The sequence below is a fragment of the Hemicordylus capensis genome, chromosome 1 (assembly GCF_027244095.1).
Source record: "Hemicordylus capensis ecotype Gifberg chromosome 1, rHemCap1.1.pri, whole genome shotgun sequence".
NCBI lineage: Eukaryota > Metazoa > Chordata > Lepidosauria > Squamata > Cordylidae > Hemicordylus > Hemicordylus capensis.
In genome coordinates this window covers 223,984,127-224,005,270 of record NC_069657.1, presented here as the reverse complement: position 1 = coordinate 224,005,270, position 21,144 = coordinate 223,984,127, and the positions used below count along the sequence as shown (strand labels likewise).

Sequence of the window (21,144 nt, the reverse complement as noted above, 5' to 3'; positions counted from 1 at the left end):
CCTCCCTTCTGGAGGTGATTTGGGGTAAAGCCCCTGTGTGGGAAAGATGTGGTAGGTAGGTGTTGGCCTACAACTCCCATAAACCCTGACTAGTGGCCACTGTGGCTGGGGATTATGGGAGTTGTAGTCCAAAAACAACGGGGGGGGGGCCTAAGTTGAGCAGCCCTGCCTTAGAGGGAACACTGCACCTCACACGCCCAGTCTGATTCAGGGAGAGGTATGGGGCTGGAAAAACTCAGGGCAGGGTGTGGATGCAGCCTGTAGGCCACCATTTTGCTGCCCTTTATCAAAAGGTTGCATCTTCTTCAAATTAGCAAAATGCCATCTTTGATTTGTGCCAGGGTTCACCAGGAAGCCCCCTCCCACCCCTGAGTACTACTAAAGCCTTTCCCCCCACACTGAGGATGAGGAAGCCTCCCAGGGCAGATGGCATGCTTTCCAGAGAAGACCAAGCCCTGACACTCCTCTTTTCAGAAATTAAGCACTGATGAGAATGCATCATTGGCAATTCAACCATCTTGTGTTTGGTGATGAGCAGGCTGAAAGCTAACTAGGGAAGTAAGGCTAGAAGTCTCCACAACAAGCTCTGAGTGTGCATTAAATGTACATAAGAGATCCCTCCCCCACCAAAAAATAAAAAGAAGGAAGAAGAAAGGGAAAAGAAAAGGGGGGAAACAAGAGAAGGGATTTCCCACGAAGAAATTTCCCACTTAGTGCTTCACACTGCGGGCGACCCTAATCATTCTCATGCAGGAAAGTTGGACTTTTGAAAAGGCGAGGAGTTAGTTTACACTCTCCTCTCCCCTAATAACTGCTTGTGCCTCTTTAGCAAGACCAGTCTTGCACTCTTCAGGTGGGGTTGTTTTTTTTGGCGGGGTGGGGGGAGGAAATGTGAAACTGCTCCCAAGAGGTTTTATCACGTAAGGTAAACCTTTGCAGTTTGCTGTGAGAGGATGTTCTACTTGTGCCTCCATGGGGCACTAGCCTTCTTGAAACAGCCAGTGAAGGCAATTGCCCCTTCTGGAAAGAGGCCCCTCTAATGTCCAGGTCAGTGTGATACCCTAATATTATTCCCTAGGGCGGCAAACTCATGGGATAACCCTAGGACAACAGGGCATTTTCTACAGTGCAGATTACTTAGTGCAACGATGATGAGCATGTCCATCTTTGCCACGAAGGTAATGGTGAGTGTTTTTACTGATTTTAGGACTACCAGCCCCATTTCCAAAATGTGCTTCAGTTGTAGCATTACGAAGAGGCAGGGGAAACTCTCTGTCTCCAGGGCAAAACAGGGCACTGGCTCCGTCATGCTGTTGCTGCGCCACAAGGGTTGCCAAATAATCAACCCTATTATAAATAATCAACACTAGGGTTGCCAAATAATCAACCCTACATGCAAATATAATTTACATATGCTTATTGGTATTATATATGCATATTTTGATAAAAAACGGGATTATTTGAGAATAAATACAACTCACCACTGTGAAGCAGATGATCAGGTGAGCAGTATGTCTGCTCAGTCTGCTGTCTAGGTGCGGAGATCTCAAGGCCCCTGCTTCTTAACCATAAATTAATAAATCCTGGGGCTTTCCCAGGTGACAGGCTTTATCACGGGATTACACGCTAATCATTAGTCACATAGAAACTGCAGCCCAAAGCCAAAATAATAACAATTCCGGAGGCGTTTACATAGGGCTGCTTTGATGTGGTGCCCCCTCCATTCCTTTTGAATTTTTCCCGTGGACCATTCATAACACTTGCTCCTGGGTCTTTCTCTGGCCAATGGCTTTCTAGAGCAGGCAGGACGCCACACCTCCTTCTCCTCCTTACCACACAAACATGATGTGTGCTTCTAAAAACTTTCATTTCAATGAATAAAAAAACATTTATTTTTAAATATATATTTTAAAAACTTGTTTTTAGGGAGTCTTCCGCAAGATCACCCAGTTGGTGGCCTCCCTCCATCCCTCCCCACCCCACGCCACCCACCCTCCTGGCCAGAAAGGAGCTGCAGAGGAAGTGGGGAGAGAGCAAGACAAGCCAGCCCGGCAGGCGGAAAAGCACTGAGGAGGGCGTGGGGATCCTTTTTTCTTTCTCATCCTCTTTCATTCCACCCCCCCAGTGGGTGGTGGTCTTGTGGAAGACCACCAATTCAGCAATGACTGTGGTCTTGTTGGTGTTCCACAAGATCACCACCTTTTTAAAAAAGATGCAAAGAAAAAAGTCAACGTTCTATCACTATGGCCCCTCCATACATCTCAGAAGAAACTTCAGGCCGCAGGGGCGTAGCTAGGGGAGAGGAGGCCCGTGTTCATCCCTCTCTCTGGCGGCCCCCCAGAGTGAGGGAGATAATGAAGAAAATAGGGAGGGGTGGAGCTGGAGGGCCCTCAGGAGCTGGAGGCCCGTGTTCTTTGAACGCTTTCACTCAATTATAGCTACGCCCTTGCTTCAGGGTACTTTGAAGTATCCCAAAAAGCCGCTGTAGAAAGTGGAACTTTTTAGCATGGTGATCATTCGAGTTGAGCTCCAATGTGCAGGGAAAAACTCGAATTGTGTAAGGACCGCTCCCGATACCTCACAGGAACTGCAACGTAAATCTCCCCGATGTGCGAACGCACACCCACCACTCCCAGGGAACTGAAGTAAATTTGCTGTCTGGGAAATCCCCTGGTTAGGTTTACCACACACCCAGTCCTTTGTCCTCCTCCCCCATGAGTCACCCAGCCTGTTTTCCCTAGCTAGACCAGCAACTTCACCTCTTGGCTCGAGGCAGGGCAGCCAGCTAGCTGCCGAGCCAGTCTCTTTGCATGCTGATGCAGTGGTGCAGGCACAGTTTCCCACTCGCTTGCTTTTCTCTATGACTACAAACATTTATATACCGCTTTTCAACAGAAGGTTTCACAGTGGTTTTCAAAGAAAAATAAATCAGTAATAAGATGCTCCCTGTCCCCAAAGGGCTCACAATCTAAAAAGAAACGCAAGGTAACTCCAGCATCAGCCAGTGAAGGCATGCTGTGCTGGGGTTGGATAGAGCCAGTTGCTCTCCTCATGATAAATAGAAGAGATCCACCACTTTAAAAGGTGCTTTTTTACTCAGTTACCAGGGGTAGCTGCTAACTGAGTAAAGTTAATTAGCTAACTGCTCACTTCTCACTGCCGCCCCCACCACATGAAGGAAGCAAACTGCACCTACCAGGCCCACCTCTCTGTGCTCCTGCATCATCACGTGGATCTGCAGCCTGCCACGGAAGTAGTTGCCTCCCCACTGGATAGATGGTCAGCAGGAAGGGGAAGGAGACAGAGGAAGAGAAGCTGCTCATGAGAGCAACGTGTTCCGAGCGGACAAAATGTTCCAGCTGCTCCCCAGAACTTCGGTCACCACAACACATGTAAAAAAGGTTGTTTGCTCCCCCAAATAGTCGCAGGTCCTCTCTAAAAGTCCCTAGTTGGCAACCCTATGCACCACATTGGGGCAAGAGTCAAAAGCCATCTGTGGGAGTGAGTCCTCCTGACCCGGGCGGCACATTGCAGTAATTGAGGGCCTGGCGCCAATGTCAGGACCCCTTCCCACAATGTTGTAAGCAGCTGCATTGCCAGGCTCTGCACTAGCAGCTTGTAACTAACTACTGTGTGCACTTTATTTACCACTATGGGCTGCTTAATGTGGCTCAGTCTGTTCTGTGTGCTTATTTGATTAGTCCAGGCTCCAGCACCGAGCCGGGAGTGACAGTGTGAGTCTGAGAGAATAAGCCAGACAACGGCAGGCAACAAGTCTCCTAGGTCCACTGTTCCAACTCTGGTTGCTGAGCAGCCTGGCTTTAATCATGCTCATGTGATGCCTTCGTGACATACCCCATCCACTGGAGACAAACGCCATATGTGGCCAACGTGACATAAAAACAGCTGTAAAGGAGGCCGACTGCAATTTGCCCTTGAATAGCCACCAGTGACTGTAAGGATTGAAAAGTGTGTGAGTGTGTAAAAGTGCAGGAGCATGCATATCCTCTGAACATTTAAACTCAAAAACTGCAGTGGAGCTAAGAAGCTGCCATGCCATTCTGGAAGTCTACTAGGAGGGCCTTTTAAATCTATGCAATTACTTTAACGACATATTCTAGGGTGTTCTAGAGATTAATGGTTTGAAGAAGGGTGATTTACAGCACAGCCTTATGCCAAGACTATTCTGCATTAGTGGAGGAATGGACTAAGGAAGCATTTGGCAACAACCTTCGGCCAGAAAAGCAAGGGACTCTTGTCATTCCCTAAGAGAATTCTGGAGAGGAAAAGGAGCAGGAAACAATTCTGTATTAAGAGACAGCAGAGAAAAGCTGATACACCACAATTACCCTTCAAAACATGTCCACTGCTAATTGCAGATGTTGTTTTTATTTCCTAGATGTGCATTAGAGCTGAGAGAAAGGTGCGTGTGTGTGTGTGTGTGTGTGTGCGCGCGCACACACACACACACACACACACACACACACACACACACACACAGACACATATAAATTAAGAACAGAGTCTCCACCACTACCACCCATAGCACGGTAAGCTTTCCTCCAGCACTAGAATCTAGGGTTGCCACCAAAACAACATCAGGGTTTCTGTGCTTTAACAACTACACAACAGACAAATATTGAAAATATTTGACTTCAAGCCCTAATTTTGCCTGCATGTGAGAATAGCCTCATTGTCTTGTGATATTTTAGCATGACACTTGTTTTACCATATTTGTGAGCTGACCCACACAGTATTGGACCAGAGGTGTGGGATATAAATATGCTAATTAAATAACATGAAATTTAGGAGCGGGGGGGACCAATCCTACTGGAACCAACATGATCATATTTGGGGCAATCCTGGATCTTTTGCCCTCAAACCTTCCCTAAACCTGCCTAGGCTCAGCTCTGCCATTTGTTTTCACTGGCAGAGCTTATTCCTAAAACATATGAATAGGGGCAGAGTGTATTCACCTCACCACTGACTCTCCACACATCAAGATTTAAGAGAAAGGACTTCTAAATTAAAGGGGGATATTTCCAGGTAGACTTGACAGCTGTTTTTTCAAGGAATTAAGCACCTAGGCTATGGGGGGGGGGGTTGCATCTTTTTCTGGGGATGGGAGACGCAGATACTAAAGCAAACAGATGTTGATTGCAAAATAGCATCCAACTCAGCAACTGTAGAAGTTAAGCATATGTCACTTGCTTCTCACTCAGCCAGTCAGGTGGGCTGCGTGACAATCCTCACATGTGGTCTAATGGGGAGGAGGCAGCTGTGTACTGGTAGATGTGAACTGCAGGAGCTGAGAGGGTGTCTAAGAGACAGGAGATCCCGGAGGAAGGGTAGTTGGTAGAGGAGGGACCAAAGGAGGCAGGGCATTATACACAAAAACTGGAGGAAAAGTGAGATGAAGAAAGGAAGGAGAGGTGGGCCACAGAAGAGGCTGAATTTCATGCATCTGTAAGAAACTAACTAAACAATCTTTGGCTACAAGCAACAACCAAAACTACGATTCTGTAAATATTGTACATAGGGTCATGGGAGCTCACCCTGTAATTATTACATGAGGAGTGGGCTATAAAGAAGTCACTTCCATAAATGCCAACCCCAGAATGCTGCAAGATGTCCCTTGCTTTAAATGAATGGGAAATAGTTAACAAATCCCAGACATAAGCACAGAGGCAACTATTTACTATCCATTTGCTCCAGAATAGCCCTATTGAGATCAGTGATGAATGGAATCTACTGGTCTCATTTGCATCCTACCTCACCTTCAAGGAGCTCATGCGTACATTGGATTTATCCTGTCGCAACCCTGGAGTAGAGTCAGCCCAAGCTGTTTTGAGGCATGATGTGGAAATTCCAGAAGCACCTCCCTCCACCAACACACAGTTAAAAAATAGCAGTGACATCCAGACTAAGGAAGCACCAAGACTAACATAGCTCCACCGTTTGCCCATGAGTGGCAAAAGTGGGATTTTCTCCAGTCTTCCTTGCTGGAGACGTACTCCAGGGAACCGGAAGTAGGTCCATGAAGGCAGCACAACCTTTAGGGACCTACTTCTAGACTGCAAGGGAAACTAGCGAAAACCACACGCAGCCCCCCCCCCAGGTGTATGGCTGCATTGGTCCAGAATGCAACACCCGCACAGCACCAGTGCTTCATTAGAAATGCTGGTGCCTCTATAGTCAGCATGTCAGCTATCATATTTAATTAATAGAACACACCATTTGCTGCCCTTGAATCTGCTGTCTCAGGAAAGCCCCCTTGCTTATAGGGCCAGGCCTGCCAGTGAGACTGGCAAGGCTGAGACATGATGGATGGCTTCAGGTAAGCTTCAGGGCAGAGATCTGAACTCAGGTCTCCCAGGTCGAAGTCCCCATCAGCACTCCCCATCCACTTCACCACACAGCTCTCCCAATGCCTGGACTGGGCTGTCACCAGATATATATATCCTGAGCCCTTCCACACGATCATGGAGAAAGGGCTCCACACTGCAGGCGAGGAAACCTTAAAATGCTCCCCTCCCCTGCAGATGATCCTGGTCTTCTTGCTGGGTAAGCAGATCGCTTGCCCTGAGGTTCACCGGCTGCTACTAGCCGCCGGGCGGTTTGGGGGCCGGGAAGCCCCCAGAACTGCCATAATGCACCGTGTGAGTGTGCAGTGTATTACGGGGAGTCTCCCGATGTTGGCCAGGAGTCCTGCAGTCTCCCAGCCCCAGCTGCTGGCAGATGATCAGCAAAAACGGGATTAAGAGAGCACTCGTGGTCTGAACCCTGTTTAAGAGAGTGGCTAGCTTAGAAGGTTTGCTGCTGACAGGATGCCGGGATTGGGCATGATCCTGGTCTTGGCGGCGTTAGCCCAGTTTTGCCTGCGCGTGAGAACAGCCTCACTGTGGAATATTACCACTGCACATGCTTAGCATTTCACTGCTTAAAATATCCAAATCGCTGACAAACAGCTTATCCCCACAAAACTCTGAACTCCTTTTCGTTTATATAAGGACTAAAAACCTGCCAAGCTGAAATGTTTAAATAAAACTCTGCCAAGCTGAAATGTTTTGGACAGAGCTTCACACAAAAACAAAAGCTTCTGGTGTCGGCTTGACAACCTCTGGGCCAGCACTGCGACTGCTGTGTTGCATATGAAGGCCTTCGACACAGGAGGGCCTTTTTGATGATTAACACCTAAGCTCTGGACCAGAGAGTGCCACCCACTCGCAAAGCACTCATATGTGGCCTAAGCAGAAGCTGTTCTAGGACAGCAAAGGACAGCTGGAGAAACAGATGCCTTGCTACCATGAAATGGCTGTTACGGGAAACTGCCCAAACAACCCTGCTTAGCAGCCACACTTGCACCCCTCCCCAGAAAACACCACACCACACACACACGCATAGACAGAGCCTCCAAACACCTGGGGAGAGTTAGAGAGAGTTTCCACAGATGAGGCTTAAAAACAGCTCTTGCCTGAATCAGTAGAGTGTGAGTGTGTGTGTGTGTGTGTGTGTGTGTGTGTTTAACATGAATGCAACATCTGTGATTCAAAAATTAAAAATGTCCTCCTCTGATTTTTCTTTCCCAACAAATAATAAACAGCTGATAGTGTACATAGTGCAAGACAGGCTCAAAAGTGACTTATGCCTTAGATGTGAAACGGTCCTCAGATTGCCGTGAGTGAGGGCAAGTGCACTTTATATTATCATTAATTCCTTTTTACGTTTAAAGCTAAATCCGGGGGGTGCCACTAGGCTGCTTCGTATGCGCCCGTATCCTACGTGCTGAAATAGAAGTAACATTTGGACAGTGTTTTAAAACATGTGTTTGGCACCACAGGGAACTCTTAATTGGCTGGGACTCCCTGTAGAGAGAGTGTGTGTGTGTGTGCCCAGAGAAACATGTCCTCTTTTCAACAGCTGTGAAAGGGGTGCAGCAGCCACAGCTTCCCCTGCCTGACTCTCCATGGGTCCCATCACTCACCTGTTTTTCCCACCTGTTGAACAATCCCATTTTGCCCCACGGGTAGGAAAAAGAGGGAAGGGGCCAGGGGCCTGAGGGAGGAGTAGGGCAGGAGAATCTGTAGCTGCATCCTCGTTTGTAGCTGCAATGTGGTTAGATAAGATGTAATCTGGCACGCTTATCTGGGGAGGAACATGTTTTGCCAGCAAAGGACAGCCTTTAAAAGAGTTGAGTCGTTGAAGTCAGTTAATTATGATGCCATTTACTGCTTGTGAGTTCTCTCTGCAATAGTGAAGCCTTAGCATCTTGTTTCATAAAAGGTGAAACCCAGATGTTCTGACATATGGTATTCAACAGAGTAACATAGGAATCTAGGAAGCTGCCTTATACTGAGTCAGACCATTGGTCCATTTAGCTCAGTATTGTCTACACTGACTGGCAGTGGCTCTCCAAGCTTTCAGGCAAGAGCCCTACTTGGAGATGCCAGTGATTGAATCTGGGAAACTCCGATGCTCTTCCAGTGAGCTATAGCCCCATTCCCTAAGCGGAATATCGTACAGCGTTCATATAGAGTCATCCATCCAAACGCAAACCAAGGCAAACCATGCTTAGCAAAGAGAACCATTCATGCTCACTACGACAAGACCAGCACTCTTCCCCAATCCTCTTCTGTTTAAACATAAACTCTAATTATTAAAAATGTTAAGAATAACTGCAGCATTAAGACAAATGTTCTGTCTGGGGGGATGGGGGCAGGATACTCTGAACACCCTTGTAAACACTGGCTGATATTAATCCACCCAAGAACTATTCTTAGCATATTTTGAAATAATTCTTTACTATTGCTTTATCTAGTGGCAGAGAGTGCCCCAGCTTAACTCTGTGCAGTATGGAAAACAAGACCAAACCAAACCATTGTCCTGTCTTGTTTTAAACCGGTCATATATTAATTTGATATTGACTGAGTGCATAGTACTCTTCTACCATGACGTAAAAGGTGCATACCACAAACACACTATTCCCTGTTTTCTCTTTTCAGACGGCTCCTCATTATAAGTTAAATACTGATCATCCAGTCATACCACCCTTAGCGATATCTGTTCTTAGCTCAAGCGTCTTCAGCTTTTTATCCCATCCTCAGATGGAAAGTGTTTAGTAGCCAAGAGCTTTGCCATTTAAAAATTACAGCTGCTTGAAGTCTGACCCTAATAACCTGCTTGGCATTTTGACTTCAAACACTTCCGCATCAGAATACCTCTAACTACCCACATTTGTTCCTCTGGGCGGTCGCTATCTTCAGAGTAATCAATCAAGCTCTTTGGGTGAATACCTCTAATGTGCCTGAAGACAGGAGAATTATGAAAATTGATATCTGCTGCGAACATGACCATTTCTGCTCCCCATTACTGCTTTGCCCAGATTAAGACAATACTATAGCTGAAGGCATTAATCTGCTAATTGCTCTGATGAATTGATACAGTTCACTGAACACTGGAGGGAAACAATGTGGATTTTATGAATACTTTAACCTTTGCAAAAAGGGTGTTAAATAGTGAAGCATTGTTATATGAATTATCTAGGTGCAATTCACTGGATTCAGACAGCACATTCAAGATGAAGATGATTTTCTAAACAATGGTGTGTGTGTGTGTGTGTGTGTGTGTGTTGCATCTTGATAGCAGTTTTCCTGCACTGCTGCTTGTGCAGTTTAGCACTAGATCACGAAGTGTGGAAAGCAGTGCCCAAAAAATGAGGTATAGAGTTGCACAGAGCTTTGCATAAAAGCCTATTGTTGAGCCCTGGTTTGAGCTGTGTCAGTTTTGAAGCTCCTGCAAATCCCTCTCCAGACACTTATGTGGTAGATGCTAATGGAGCTCCCTGAAAGTCCCTCTGCAGCCTACAGGTGGAGAGCAGACGAAATCAGCATCTCCAACACTGCAAAACTTTGCAAAACTGGAAAACTCCCTATTAAGCCGTGGAGATCATTGTCTTCGTTAAATAACTTTGAAATGTCACCTGTTTTGAAATAACTAAATTTGGGTTCATTGATGGACCTTAATAAAGGAAAGCATCACACAACAAGAAGTCCGGTTTCCACGAATTGCCAGATCCTAGCAAGCACAAGCTGCAAGTCCTGGTCCTGGCATGTCGTGTGAACCTGCGCATGTCCAGGTCCCCAGTTTCACCTCCCTCTGCCACCACCCAATACCTCTAACCAAGGTTTGAAGTAAGGTGGTGGATGTCAGGTGGTGAAGGGAAGTGCAGCCCAGGAACCAGACATGAGCGGGTTTACACAACACACCAGGCCTGAAACTTGGGACTTGTGCCGGGAGCCCATGCTCACCAGGTCATGGCAACCAGACTTGCCACCAGGGGCGCAGCTATAATTGAGTGAAAGGTTTCAAAGAACACGGGCCCCCGGCTCCTGAGAGCCCTCCAGATCCACCCCTCCCTATTTTCTTCATTATCTCCCTCACTCTGGGGGGGGCCGCCCGAGAGAGGGATGAACACGGGCCCCTTCTCCCCTAGCAACGCCCCTGCTTGCCACGTATTGTGTGAAGTCTCCCGAAAAGTGATGCTTTTAACCACTTCATAACTCTAGTCAAGCAACATGCTATTTTAGATATAAAGGCCTTAAGGGCTGCATGATGGCATTCTGAGCACAGAATCAAAGGGCTGGATGCTACCTGAAGGGACCAAGTCCTCCTTCAACCGCATATCAGCTTCGGCTGATACGCCAGCTGTGCCCGTTTCTCGAGATCAATGACTTCAAAACAGTGGTACATCTGTTGGTGACCTCCAGACTTGACTTTTGTAATGCGCTCTACGTGGGGCTGCCTTTGTACATAGTCCGGAAACGTCAGTTGGTTCAGAACGTAGCAGCCAGATTGGTCTCTGGGTCATCTTGGAGAGACCATGTTACTCCTTTACTGATGGAGTTACACTGGCTGCCAATAGGTTCCCGGACAAAATACCAAGTGCTAGTTATAACTTACAAAGCCCTAAACGGCTTAGGCCCTGGGTATCTAAGAGAGCATCTTCTTCATTATGAGCCCCACCGCCCATTGAGGTCATCTGAGGAAGTCTGTCTCCAGATACCGCCAACTTGTTTGGTGAATACACAGAGACGGGCCTTCTTCTCGGGTCGCTGCCCTGAGATTGTGGAATGCACTCCCTGCTGAAATACGATCTTCCCCATCTCTGGCAATTTTCAAAAAACACCTGAAAACCCATCTTTTCACCCAAGCTTTCTCAGCTTCCTAAATTTTGGGGTTTTTAATATCTGGTTTATTTTAAAATTAAAAACCTGATTTCAAGATTTTAATCACTGTAATTGTTTAATTGTTGTTTTACAATGTTTTTAATTTGTTAATTGTTATATTGTTTTTAATTTGTTTTAGCTCTTTACTGTTTTAGTTGTTTATTTTAATTGTGAACCGCCCTGAGCCATTTTGGAAGGGCAGTATACAAATCAAATCAAATCAAATCAAATAAATAAATAAATAAATATCCTAAATGAAGAACCGATAACATATTTGAGGATATGCAGAATTCCTCTGAGAAATATTGCTAGTCTTATTGAAACTCTCCCAGCTTCTATTGACATCCCTCATACATTTTGCCTGTTAGATCCAAATTTGCTTCACAAATTCACAATTTTTTCTGGTAGAATTCAGTGGCAATCTATGAATGTGCAAAACTTCTTGCAGCCCGCAAAAAAGTGTGCTCCAACTGAAACAGTTTCGGCTTCCTTCAAAATTCCTCAACTGTTTTACCTGATAAAAAGGCTATGTGAAGTTCTGATTACCTCATCTCAAGAAGGACATTGTAGAACTGGAAAAGGTGCAGAAGAAGGCAACCAGGATGATCAGGGGCCTAGAGCAGGGATTCTCAACGTTGGGTTCCCAGATGTTCTTGGACTTCAACTCCCATAATCCCCAGCCAAAGGCCCTTGGGGCTGGAGATTATGGGAGTTGAAGTCCAAGAACATCTGGAGACCCAACGTTGAGAATCCCTGGCCTAGAGCATCTTCCTTATGAGGCAAGGCTACAACACATGGGGCTTTTTAGGCTGGAAAAGAGGCAACTACAGAGAGACATGACAGAGGTTGATAAAATCATGCATGGTGTGGAGAAAGTTGATAGTGGGAAATATTTCTCCCTTTTTATAACACTAGAACCAGGGGTCATCCCATGAAACTGATTGAAACTGACCGACAAAAGGAAGTACTTTTTCACAAAACGCATAATTAACCAATGGAATTCTTTGCCTCAAGATGTGGTGACAGCCAACAGCCTTGATGGCTTCAAGAGAGGTTTAAATATATTTATGGAGGACAGGTCTATCAATGGCTACTAGTCTGAGGGCTATAGGCCACCTCCAGACTAAGAGGCAAGATGTGTCTATTATTATTTATTATTTATTTGTTATTATTTACATTTATATCCCGCTCTTCCTCCAAAGAGCCCAGAGCAGTGTACTACATACTTAGGTTTCTCCTTACAACAACCCTGTGAAGTAAGTTAGGCTGAGAGAGAAGTGACTGGCCCAGAGTCACCCAGCTAGTATCATGGCTGAATGGGGATTTGAACTCGGGTCTCCCCAGTCCTAGTCCAGCACTCTAACCACTACACCACGCTGGCTCTCTAGAGTCTCTCTAAATTCCAGTTAAAGCCTCAGGGAAGTAACTAAATACCAGGTGCAGGGAAATAACAGCAGGAGAGAGGGTATGCCCTCAACTCCTGCCTGTAGGCTCCTCAGAGGCATATGGTGGGCCACTGTGTGAAACAGGATGCTGGACTACATGGGACTTGGGCTTGATCCAGCAGGGCTGTTCTTATGTTCTCATGTTAAGTTGCAAAATGTTATTCTGTTAGGCTGCAGAATTTGCTTCAAATTTCACTTTTCAGTGGAAGCTGTAGGATTAAGTCACATTTCTTCCAAGAGTGAGCCTTATTACATTAACCCAAGTAAAGACAAACAGTGAAAGTATTCTCTGCTTCCTTTGGCATCTGCATAATGGAAAGAAAACTTCCTTAAAATCAAGATGGTGCTACTATTCTACATGTATATTCATTTATATTTAGGCAAATGTGAAGTGGCTCAATGCCCAGCACTGAAGCAACGTTAAGCTTTCAGCCTGATGGGCTGGTTGGCCGGCAGAAACCCATCCTAAAAAGCAACGGTTTTCCAAATGTGCTTCTTGAGAGGCAGCTTCTTCCCTTGTTTTGCTATAGCTGAGCTGTCCTGAATCCTTTGGGACATTATGAAATTATCCATCTCTAAACTCTTGGGTATGCCCTCCTGAGAAATCTGGTATAATCACAATCAGCAACTGAACCCTTTAGCAAAACCCCCAAGGAATTATACAAGTTGGCTCAGCTGATCAAGACAATTACATTCCTGACAAGCAATGACAGAAAAGAAAAAAGGGAAAAAAAGACAGGGATGGGGGTGGGTGGGAGGGAAGGTATCATTCAGGCCTGAATCCCATGCATCAATGGGGTTCAAACTTTAGCTGCAATTAGCCTGAACAGTACAGTACAGATATAAATGTACTGCCAGGGCTTCAACTGAAGTGAGGAGGTACCAGGTCTCAAGCCCTGCCCTCCGCCTTGGAAGACTTCCTCACTAGCCTCACACTAGATGTGTGGCTACTGGCTGAGATTACTCAGTGGCGAGGGAAAGATACTCTGCCTAAGAGTATAATGGAGCTGCTCTGATCCATTATTATTTCACCCCACTTCTGTATTTCACTCTTAAAAAAAGATTCAGGACTGAGTCCTGAGCTCAAATGGAGCCCTGAACAATGCAGTGGAGGATAGATACAATATAAAAATAAAAGTAATAAAATTAACCTACAGGTGCCATATCCACTGCTATTTTCTTTGCCAAAAAATTCTCAAGGATACGGATGCATGGTTATTTTTACTGCCGCTTCCAGCTTTTGCCACACTCCATGGGCTGCATACTTAGTGTTGATCTCCTCCAAATCATCTAAACAAGTCCCTCCATTCACCTGTACTCAGACTGTACTCAAACTGTACTTAGACTGTACTCAGTCTAAGAAAACAACCTTCTATGCCAGTTCCTCAAGTTGGGACTAATTCATATTTGCACAAGTGGACTATGGGCATTAGCCTTTATTAACTCACAAAGGCTGTTCTCACAATTAGCCAAAACTGGGCTGAGGAAGCCAAGCCCGGTTTTGCTGTGCATAAGAACCACCAGGAGCCACACAGCTCCCAGCAGCGGCATGGTAGCAAACCCACCCAAGAGCCCCACCTGTTAGCCAGGGTTAAGGGCATGAGTGCACCCTTAGCCCAGACTAAATTGTCATGTGTCAGCGCTACATGGCTTCGTGCAGCGCCGACACAGCAGCAGCCTCCCGACCACTGCCGGGGGAAGCCCCATAATGCACCGCACACTTGAATGGGGCATTATGGGAGTTCTGGGCGGGGTGTGTGTGTGTGATATGTCTCAGCCCGACACTCTGCGCTGCCAGAGGAGGCAGCTGCAAGTCTGGGCGTGCATCTCCACACCCAGCACGGACAGAGGGATCATCTGCAGGGCAGAGAAGCTTTTCAAGGCTTCCTCCCGCATGCCCTAATCATGAGAAAGGGCTTATACGGTAGATCAAAGTCCATGAGGAGCATGTGCTAGACAAGCAAGAATCCCCTGCTCACAGGATTTGATCTACTGTTTGCATGAGTCTCCTCCTCACGTATTTACATGGCTCATAAAAAACCACAAAAAACCCCCACCACTTATCAGTGGTCAGATGTAAGGTATAACTTAGTCCTTGGGTGGAGGACCTATCGGGCATCTGGGGTCTTGGACTGGGGACTCCTGCTGGCCAGACTCCAGCACCATGGAGGCAGCCCATCTGCTGAAGGAACTGCAGGCTGAGCGCTTACCTTATCCCAGACAGCATGGCAAACCCCACCTGCTGATTCAGCAGCACCAGGTCAGCTGACCAATGCATTGCACCAATGCAATGGTTCAGCACCAAGGCAAACCCCATGCAGTGCAACCTATTCTATAACATCTCAGCCCAAGGCCTGCTTTTTTTCAGCTTGAACAAATGGTCTCCTCATGAGAAACTACACTCCTGGACCTGCGGCCTTTTGGATGTGTTTTCCTGCCTGGACTATGCTGCTCGCCTCTGGCATGTTATCTACCACTTTGGAAACCTGTGCAACCATGCACTTGCCTCTGGACCCCACTTGGCTGAAGCTTTGCTTCTTCTTTAGGAGAGGAAAGCTGGTCTTGTGGTAGCAAGCATGACTCCCCCCACCCCCCAGCTAGGTAGGGTCTGCCCTGGTTGCATATGAATGGGAGACTTGGTGTGTGAGCACTGCAAGATATTCCCTTCAGGGGATGGAGCTGCTCTGGGAAGAGCAGAAGGTTCCAAGTTCCCTTCCTGGCTTCTCCAAGAGAAGGGCTGAGAGAGATTCCTGCCTGCAACCTTGGAGAAGCTGCTGCCAGTCTGTGAAGACAATACTGAGCTAGACAGACCAATGGTCTGACTCAGTATATGGCAGTTTCCTATGTTCCTATGTTCCTGAATTTGGGATCTTGGCCAATTTATCACTTTGGATGCTGGTTAGATATTGAAACTATTCCCACGATCAGTAGAAAGTGGGATAAGGGAAACTAGCCTGCTTTCTACTGATCGCCGGAACCACTGGGCTTGCGGGTGAGCCCAGTGGTTCAAAGGCAGCTAGCCCACCTAATTCCCCCTCCCCTTAAATGAGGTTAATAGAACAAGTGCTCCATTAAATTCACTTTTTTGCTCTTGTGTTGTCGCGGCGCGCGGCGACACACAAGTAGACCCCCAACTGGGAGGCTGCAGCCAGCCTCACGGCCTTGGGGGTCACTCCAGAATGCCCTGCGCACTTGTGCAGGGCATCCTGGAACTTCCACCACAGGCCAAGCGGCCCCCGATCCCCACAGCCTCCACTGGCTCTGTGACGGAGCCGGCAGTTGTGTGGGTGGCCGATCCGGCCGCCCAAGGTTTGGAGGCTGCTTGTTTGCAGAGTTTCTCTCTGATCATGAGAAGACCTTCATTATGAGAGATATAGGGCTGCCACAGCTATGTGTCACTTCCCACCCACCCCCCATGTGATAACATAGTTGCACACAATGCATACCATTATGCTGTGCTTTCCCCTGCCTCTGACAGCCGATGATGTGAAGCAAGGGAGGCAATGTGAAGATGTTACTTCACACACCTCACATGTTTAACTAGATGGCACCAAGGATGGGGAGTGTGGCAGGAGGTCCATATCTCTTATACCATTTAGTTGGAACCTGAGACTTCTCAGGCACAATCTACTATCCCTCCATTTATTATCCTGAAACACCTGCTAAGCCAAACCCCATGAACCTACCGATATGTGAAAGGATCAGGAGAAGTCAGACATTGGTAACAGAACTCCATATAGCCCTCAGCTCTTCTAGTGGGTGACAATCCTGTTATGTAAAGTCAAACAAGAGCCTGGAAAAGCAGCCCCTCTCTCCTCATAACTGGACAGGACCACTTCATGTGGATTGCCCATCTCTTAACCCACTCAACAATATGTCTAACGCATCTAGTCTTTCAAAGCACACCTATGAGCGATATGGGGACTCTATACTGCAGTAGTGAGTATGTGGTACTCACTGGCCCACATGGTTTGAAGTACTGCGAGGGCAAAAGCAGAGAAGCACCCTTGCAGAGAGGCTGGAGAATAGCTGTGATGAAGCTGCCTTCTGTAGTCCAGTGTGGGCACAGGTGGAAGATATTTTTGCTTCTTTCCCCTCCCTCCCAAAGCCCTTTTTGCTTGCAGAAATATGTCTCTAAGAGTCACACAGCCCTCGGGGACATATTTCTAAGAAAAAAGGGCTTTGGAAGGGAGGAGAGAAGCAAAAATCACTTTCCCCTCTCCCTCTGCTGGGCTGCAGAAGAAGGCTTCAATGTAGCTATTCTCCAGCCGCTCTGAAAGTACGCTGCCCTGCCTCTGCACTCTTAGCACTGCAAAAGGTATTGGCCACTGTGTGTTCATTGTGGCAGTGAACTCCATAGAGTTCATGGAGCATGGTAGTTTCCTACCCCCACCCCCTCTCCCACTGAGATAAATTTGCCCTGAGCAAAAATGGGTGATCTAGTACAGTGTGTCTCAACGTTTTTGGTGTCATGGACCGGTACATTATCCATGTGCCATTTCCTAGACTGGCAGTTAGTAAAGGGGTCACCCCCTCACCTCCAACCCCAACCCCCAGGCACCCCCCCAAAAACAATTTTGGGCAGTTCTCCGAAGCTCATTTCCAGGCAGCCCTCGCCGCTGGATAATGTTCATTTCGAGGAAGTGAAATGAACGTCATCCAGCAGTGAGGGCTGCCTGGAAATGAGCTCCGGGGAGCTCCCGGCAGCCCCTGCCGGCCCCCCAATTTTTTTTTTGTGGGGGGGTGATTTTTATTAGTGATGCCTCATGGACCAGTACCCAGTGCCTCGTGAACCGGCACCGGTCCACGGACCGGTGGTTGAGAAACACTGATCTAGTACATAATGATAAAATCCAACCCACTCCTCTCTTTCAAACCATTCACTTGAATGTATTAAGACCCAACTCTCCAAAGTGGAGATGACCAAGTGTTTTTAGAGAATCAGGAGACCTACAAGATTCCAAACTGCCCTACTTGGATGATAGAAATCTACCACCACATCTTCCAGTGGGCTTAACTAATCTAATCTGCTTTTCATTTTTATGCTGTCAACTCCTATTCCGTCCATAAAAACTTCAGCCACATTTGTAATACTGCAGGAAATCTGAGGAACTGCAGTTTCTCCCAACTTGTCTCCACATCTCAAACTGACTGCCCAGAGTCTTGTTCCTCTCTCAGCTACCCACTTCCCCTGGGTAGCGGGGAGGGACCTGGCTTTCAGGGAAAGAACCTGTGATACCTACAGTACATATGAGCATTTGGAAATACAGCTTGTTTGTTCAGATGAAGACTGTTTGCAAAATGGAAAAGGGAAAAAAAACAGATGTATGTATAAAAATATCATCATTTTTATTACATTCCACACAATACATCATCAAGAATTTCAAAATTCCACAAGATATTTCCACACACAGGCAACTGGGCGATGCTGACGATGGCACAGCTGTAAAGGGAGAGGGTGAAAGGTGGCAGTGAAAATCTCTGGTGGGGAGGGGCAAAGGGCAGCCTTTGGCAAATTTCTAAAAACAGGGTAAATCAGGTTAGAACACATCCAGACTTAACACATTTGACCCAGGGTGAGATCTGGAATACTACTGGATGTATTTACTCTTGACTGTAGTTAAGAGCAGAAACAGGAGCAGAACACCCAGTGGGGGAAAATTGTTTACCATGACTTGTGATTAGTTTGCTTTGGGGATTTCCTGTCATGAGTACCAGAAAGCAAGATGCTTGCTAATACCAAGTTATTTCCACACTGGAGGACGTTTTCCTAGGATCCACAAAGCTAACAAAGCACTCTGAAGAGGTGGCTTCCTGATTACCTCCTGACACAAGATGGAGCTCCTTGCTAAGAGGTCCTCCTTGAAGAAGAATGTCTCCCCCTCCCCATTTTGTGATATGAAACAGGTGATCACTTTGCTCTCACATATCCCCTCTTTCAGAATGTAGTGTATCAGCACGCACACTGTTTGTTTTTTCTTCATATACACTCTTGCACATTAAATAACAGTTTATCTACTAAACAGCACTGTGTGGCTTCAACCCAGCTAAGCAAGCACCTTGGCAGAGTAAATTTGCTACATGCAGTAGAAGCATGCTACCTGAATGACACAGGGTGGAAGGAATGTGACATACATCCTCAGAAGAAGTGTTATTTTGGGGAACTGGCAAAGAACCTCCAGTATCTTTCATGACCTATGCCAGGGGATCTAGCCTGTGGTCCTCCAGATGTGGCTGAACTACACTTCCCATCATCTGCAGGTACAATTTACTGTGGATGGGAATGATGGGAGTTGTAGTTCAGCAATGTCTGGAGTACCGCAGGTTGGGAATCCCTGACCTCTGTGCCAACCATATGTATCCATGGGATTCGGTCCACTGGGAATTTGTTCCACATCATGAAATCAATGGGAGTTGCTCAAGGAGGGACCAGTGTTTTGCACAAGTTCCATTGATTTCAATAGGGCTTGCACAAGAGAAGTCCCTTATGGAATGTACCCATAGCCTTTACCCACAGTACAACAGTGTTGCTGATGTTTTCTTAGGTTCTGGTTCTAATGAGGGAGAAAGCGTGGCTGGAGATTTCAAGAAAGATATAAGAACTAGTCACAACTGCATTTTCTTAAAGCAAACATCGGAAAATCGTGTTCAGTGGAGATGTATTTTGCCTGAAAATATATATCAGATTGAACAATTCCAACCACCTTTGTGTGTTATCACTTGTTAATCTATATAAGGCATTTCCATTGCATTACTTCAGAGCAAATCAATAGATGGAGGCTTATCGCAGATTCCATTATGCCTCCTTCGTTAAAAGATGCAGAGATATCTGGATTTTAGCAGGCCCTATTCTTGGGGCTTTGGTTGACAGATGTCATTACCAACATCTTAAGAAGCAACATGACCACAAATGTAAACTGTGTCAATCAGCCATTTATGTGAACTTGGAGAGAGAAAACAGAAGGGAAACCGTTCTTTGTCTTTTGTAAATTACTGGTAACAATACAAGGAAGAAAATTCAGAAATAATTAAAAAGAGAGAGAGAAGAAAAGGAAGGAAGGAAGGAAGGAAGGAAGGAAGGAAGGAAGGAAGGAAGGAAGGATCACTAAGTGTGAGGATTACTCCTCAGATTCATGGAGCTACAGCATTTTCCAAAACCTTAAATCTACTGATGTCTACTATGCATTACAATAAGGCTGGGTTTAATAGATAAACTGAACATTCATTATGAGCTTCTCTTTTATAAGGCAACTTGAAAAAGATTTGTTTTGTTGAGGGATTAATTCCACTACCAAAACGATGGCTATGTTTTTGTGATGTCTGGAAAAAATATATATAAGATCTCAGATCTGACCATCTCCGAGCCTCTCTCAGTTCTTCCCATCATCCACTGTGGCTTGTGGGAGTGGGGGTGGAGGGAAGTTTGCCAATTTTGCTTCCCTTTGGCATAGCCTTTTCTTTTTCACCAGTACAAACCTGCTGACCTTCTTAAAGATATCAAATATAAACCCAGCCAGAGCTAGATAAGGCAACAAAAAGCATCGTTCACTTCTCCAAGTAAACAAATCTGTGTATTCTTCATTAAAAGGGTATCCCAGAGCTTTCACAAGGCAGGGCAGGAAAAAGTAGTCCCTGTGAAAGTCATAGCAGTACAAGCAAGTTCCAAAGGACCTTTCTAAAGAGCCATCCAGCCAATATCACACACGCATGCATACTTACATACATAGATATATAGATATACAAGCACACACACATATACTCTTGCATACTCCTCCTGACCTGCTATTGAGTTTTCTTGCAAGTTGTCTACTGAGAAAAAAATAAAGTCTTTGAAAAATAAAAATAAAGGAGCATTCACTTTCAGAGAGACAAGGGGAAGTGAGTCTCTTCTCGCGATCCAGGATGCAGCATTATAGTTAAGAGTTTGTAAAAGAGCAAAGGGGTGGGGAAAGAGATGTCTCGAGTTCACATATATGCTGGGAAAGGAGAAAAGTGCAAAATTGAGGCAACATATTTGAAGTCTTAATTTTGTTTTTGTTTTTGTTGTGTTCCTGTTCCACTCTCAGCAGTGCGAGCTGCGGTCTTGCTCTAGTTTTATTGTTAAGGTGGGCTCCACTGACAGAGGGGCCCCGTTGGCATAGTGGGAGGTTTTGTAGGTGATGGAGTGATCACTCTTCTTGGCCGCATAGCGGAACCGGTGGTAGTGGAGCACAAGGGCCAGCGCGACGGAGACCAGCACCAGAACAGCACCTCCGGCGGCCATAACGTAATACCAGTAGGCTGGGATGGGCTGCACTGACACCGTGTCCACTGTGGGCTCGCTCCCTGGCAGAAGGGTGCCCCCTGGGGGAGAGACAGAAGAACGTTGCTAGGTGGGATGCATGCAGGCTAGTAAAAATAAATAAATAAAGACACACACACACACACACACACACAGAGGCATGCTTTTAAGAGTTTCGAGCAGCTAAAATAAG

The 21,144-nt window shown here is 46.2% G+C and overlaps 1 protein-coding gene across 5 annotated transcripts in view; it reads right to left on the bottom strand.

Moving 5' to 3' along the window:
• Positions 1-21,144, bottom strand: part of NRP2 (neuropilin 2) — a 261,021-nt gene that overhangs the window by 20,005 nt on the left and 219,872 nt on the right. The window contains exon 16 of one of the 5 annotated variants that reach the window (XM_053281633.1): positions 17,997-21,013. The exons of the other annotated variants lie outside the window; for them this stretch is intronic. Within the exon in view, the coding sequence (XP_053137608.1) occupies positions 20,733-21,013 (281 nt within the window). The 3' untranslated portion in view covers positions 17,997-20,732. Of the gene's footprint in view, positions 1-17,996; positions 21,014-21,144 lie in introns of those variants that run through there. 5 annotated transcript variants of the gene reach the window in all.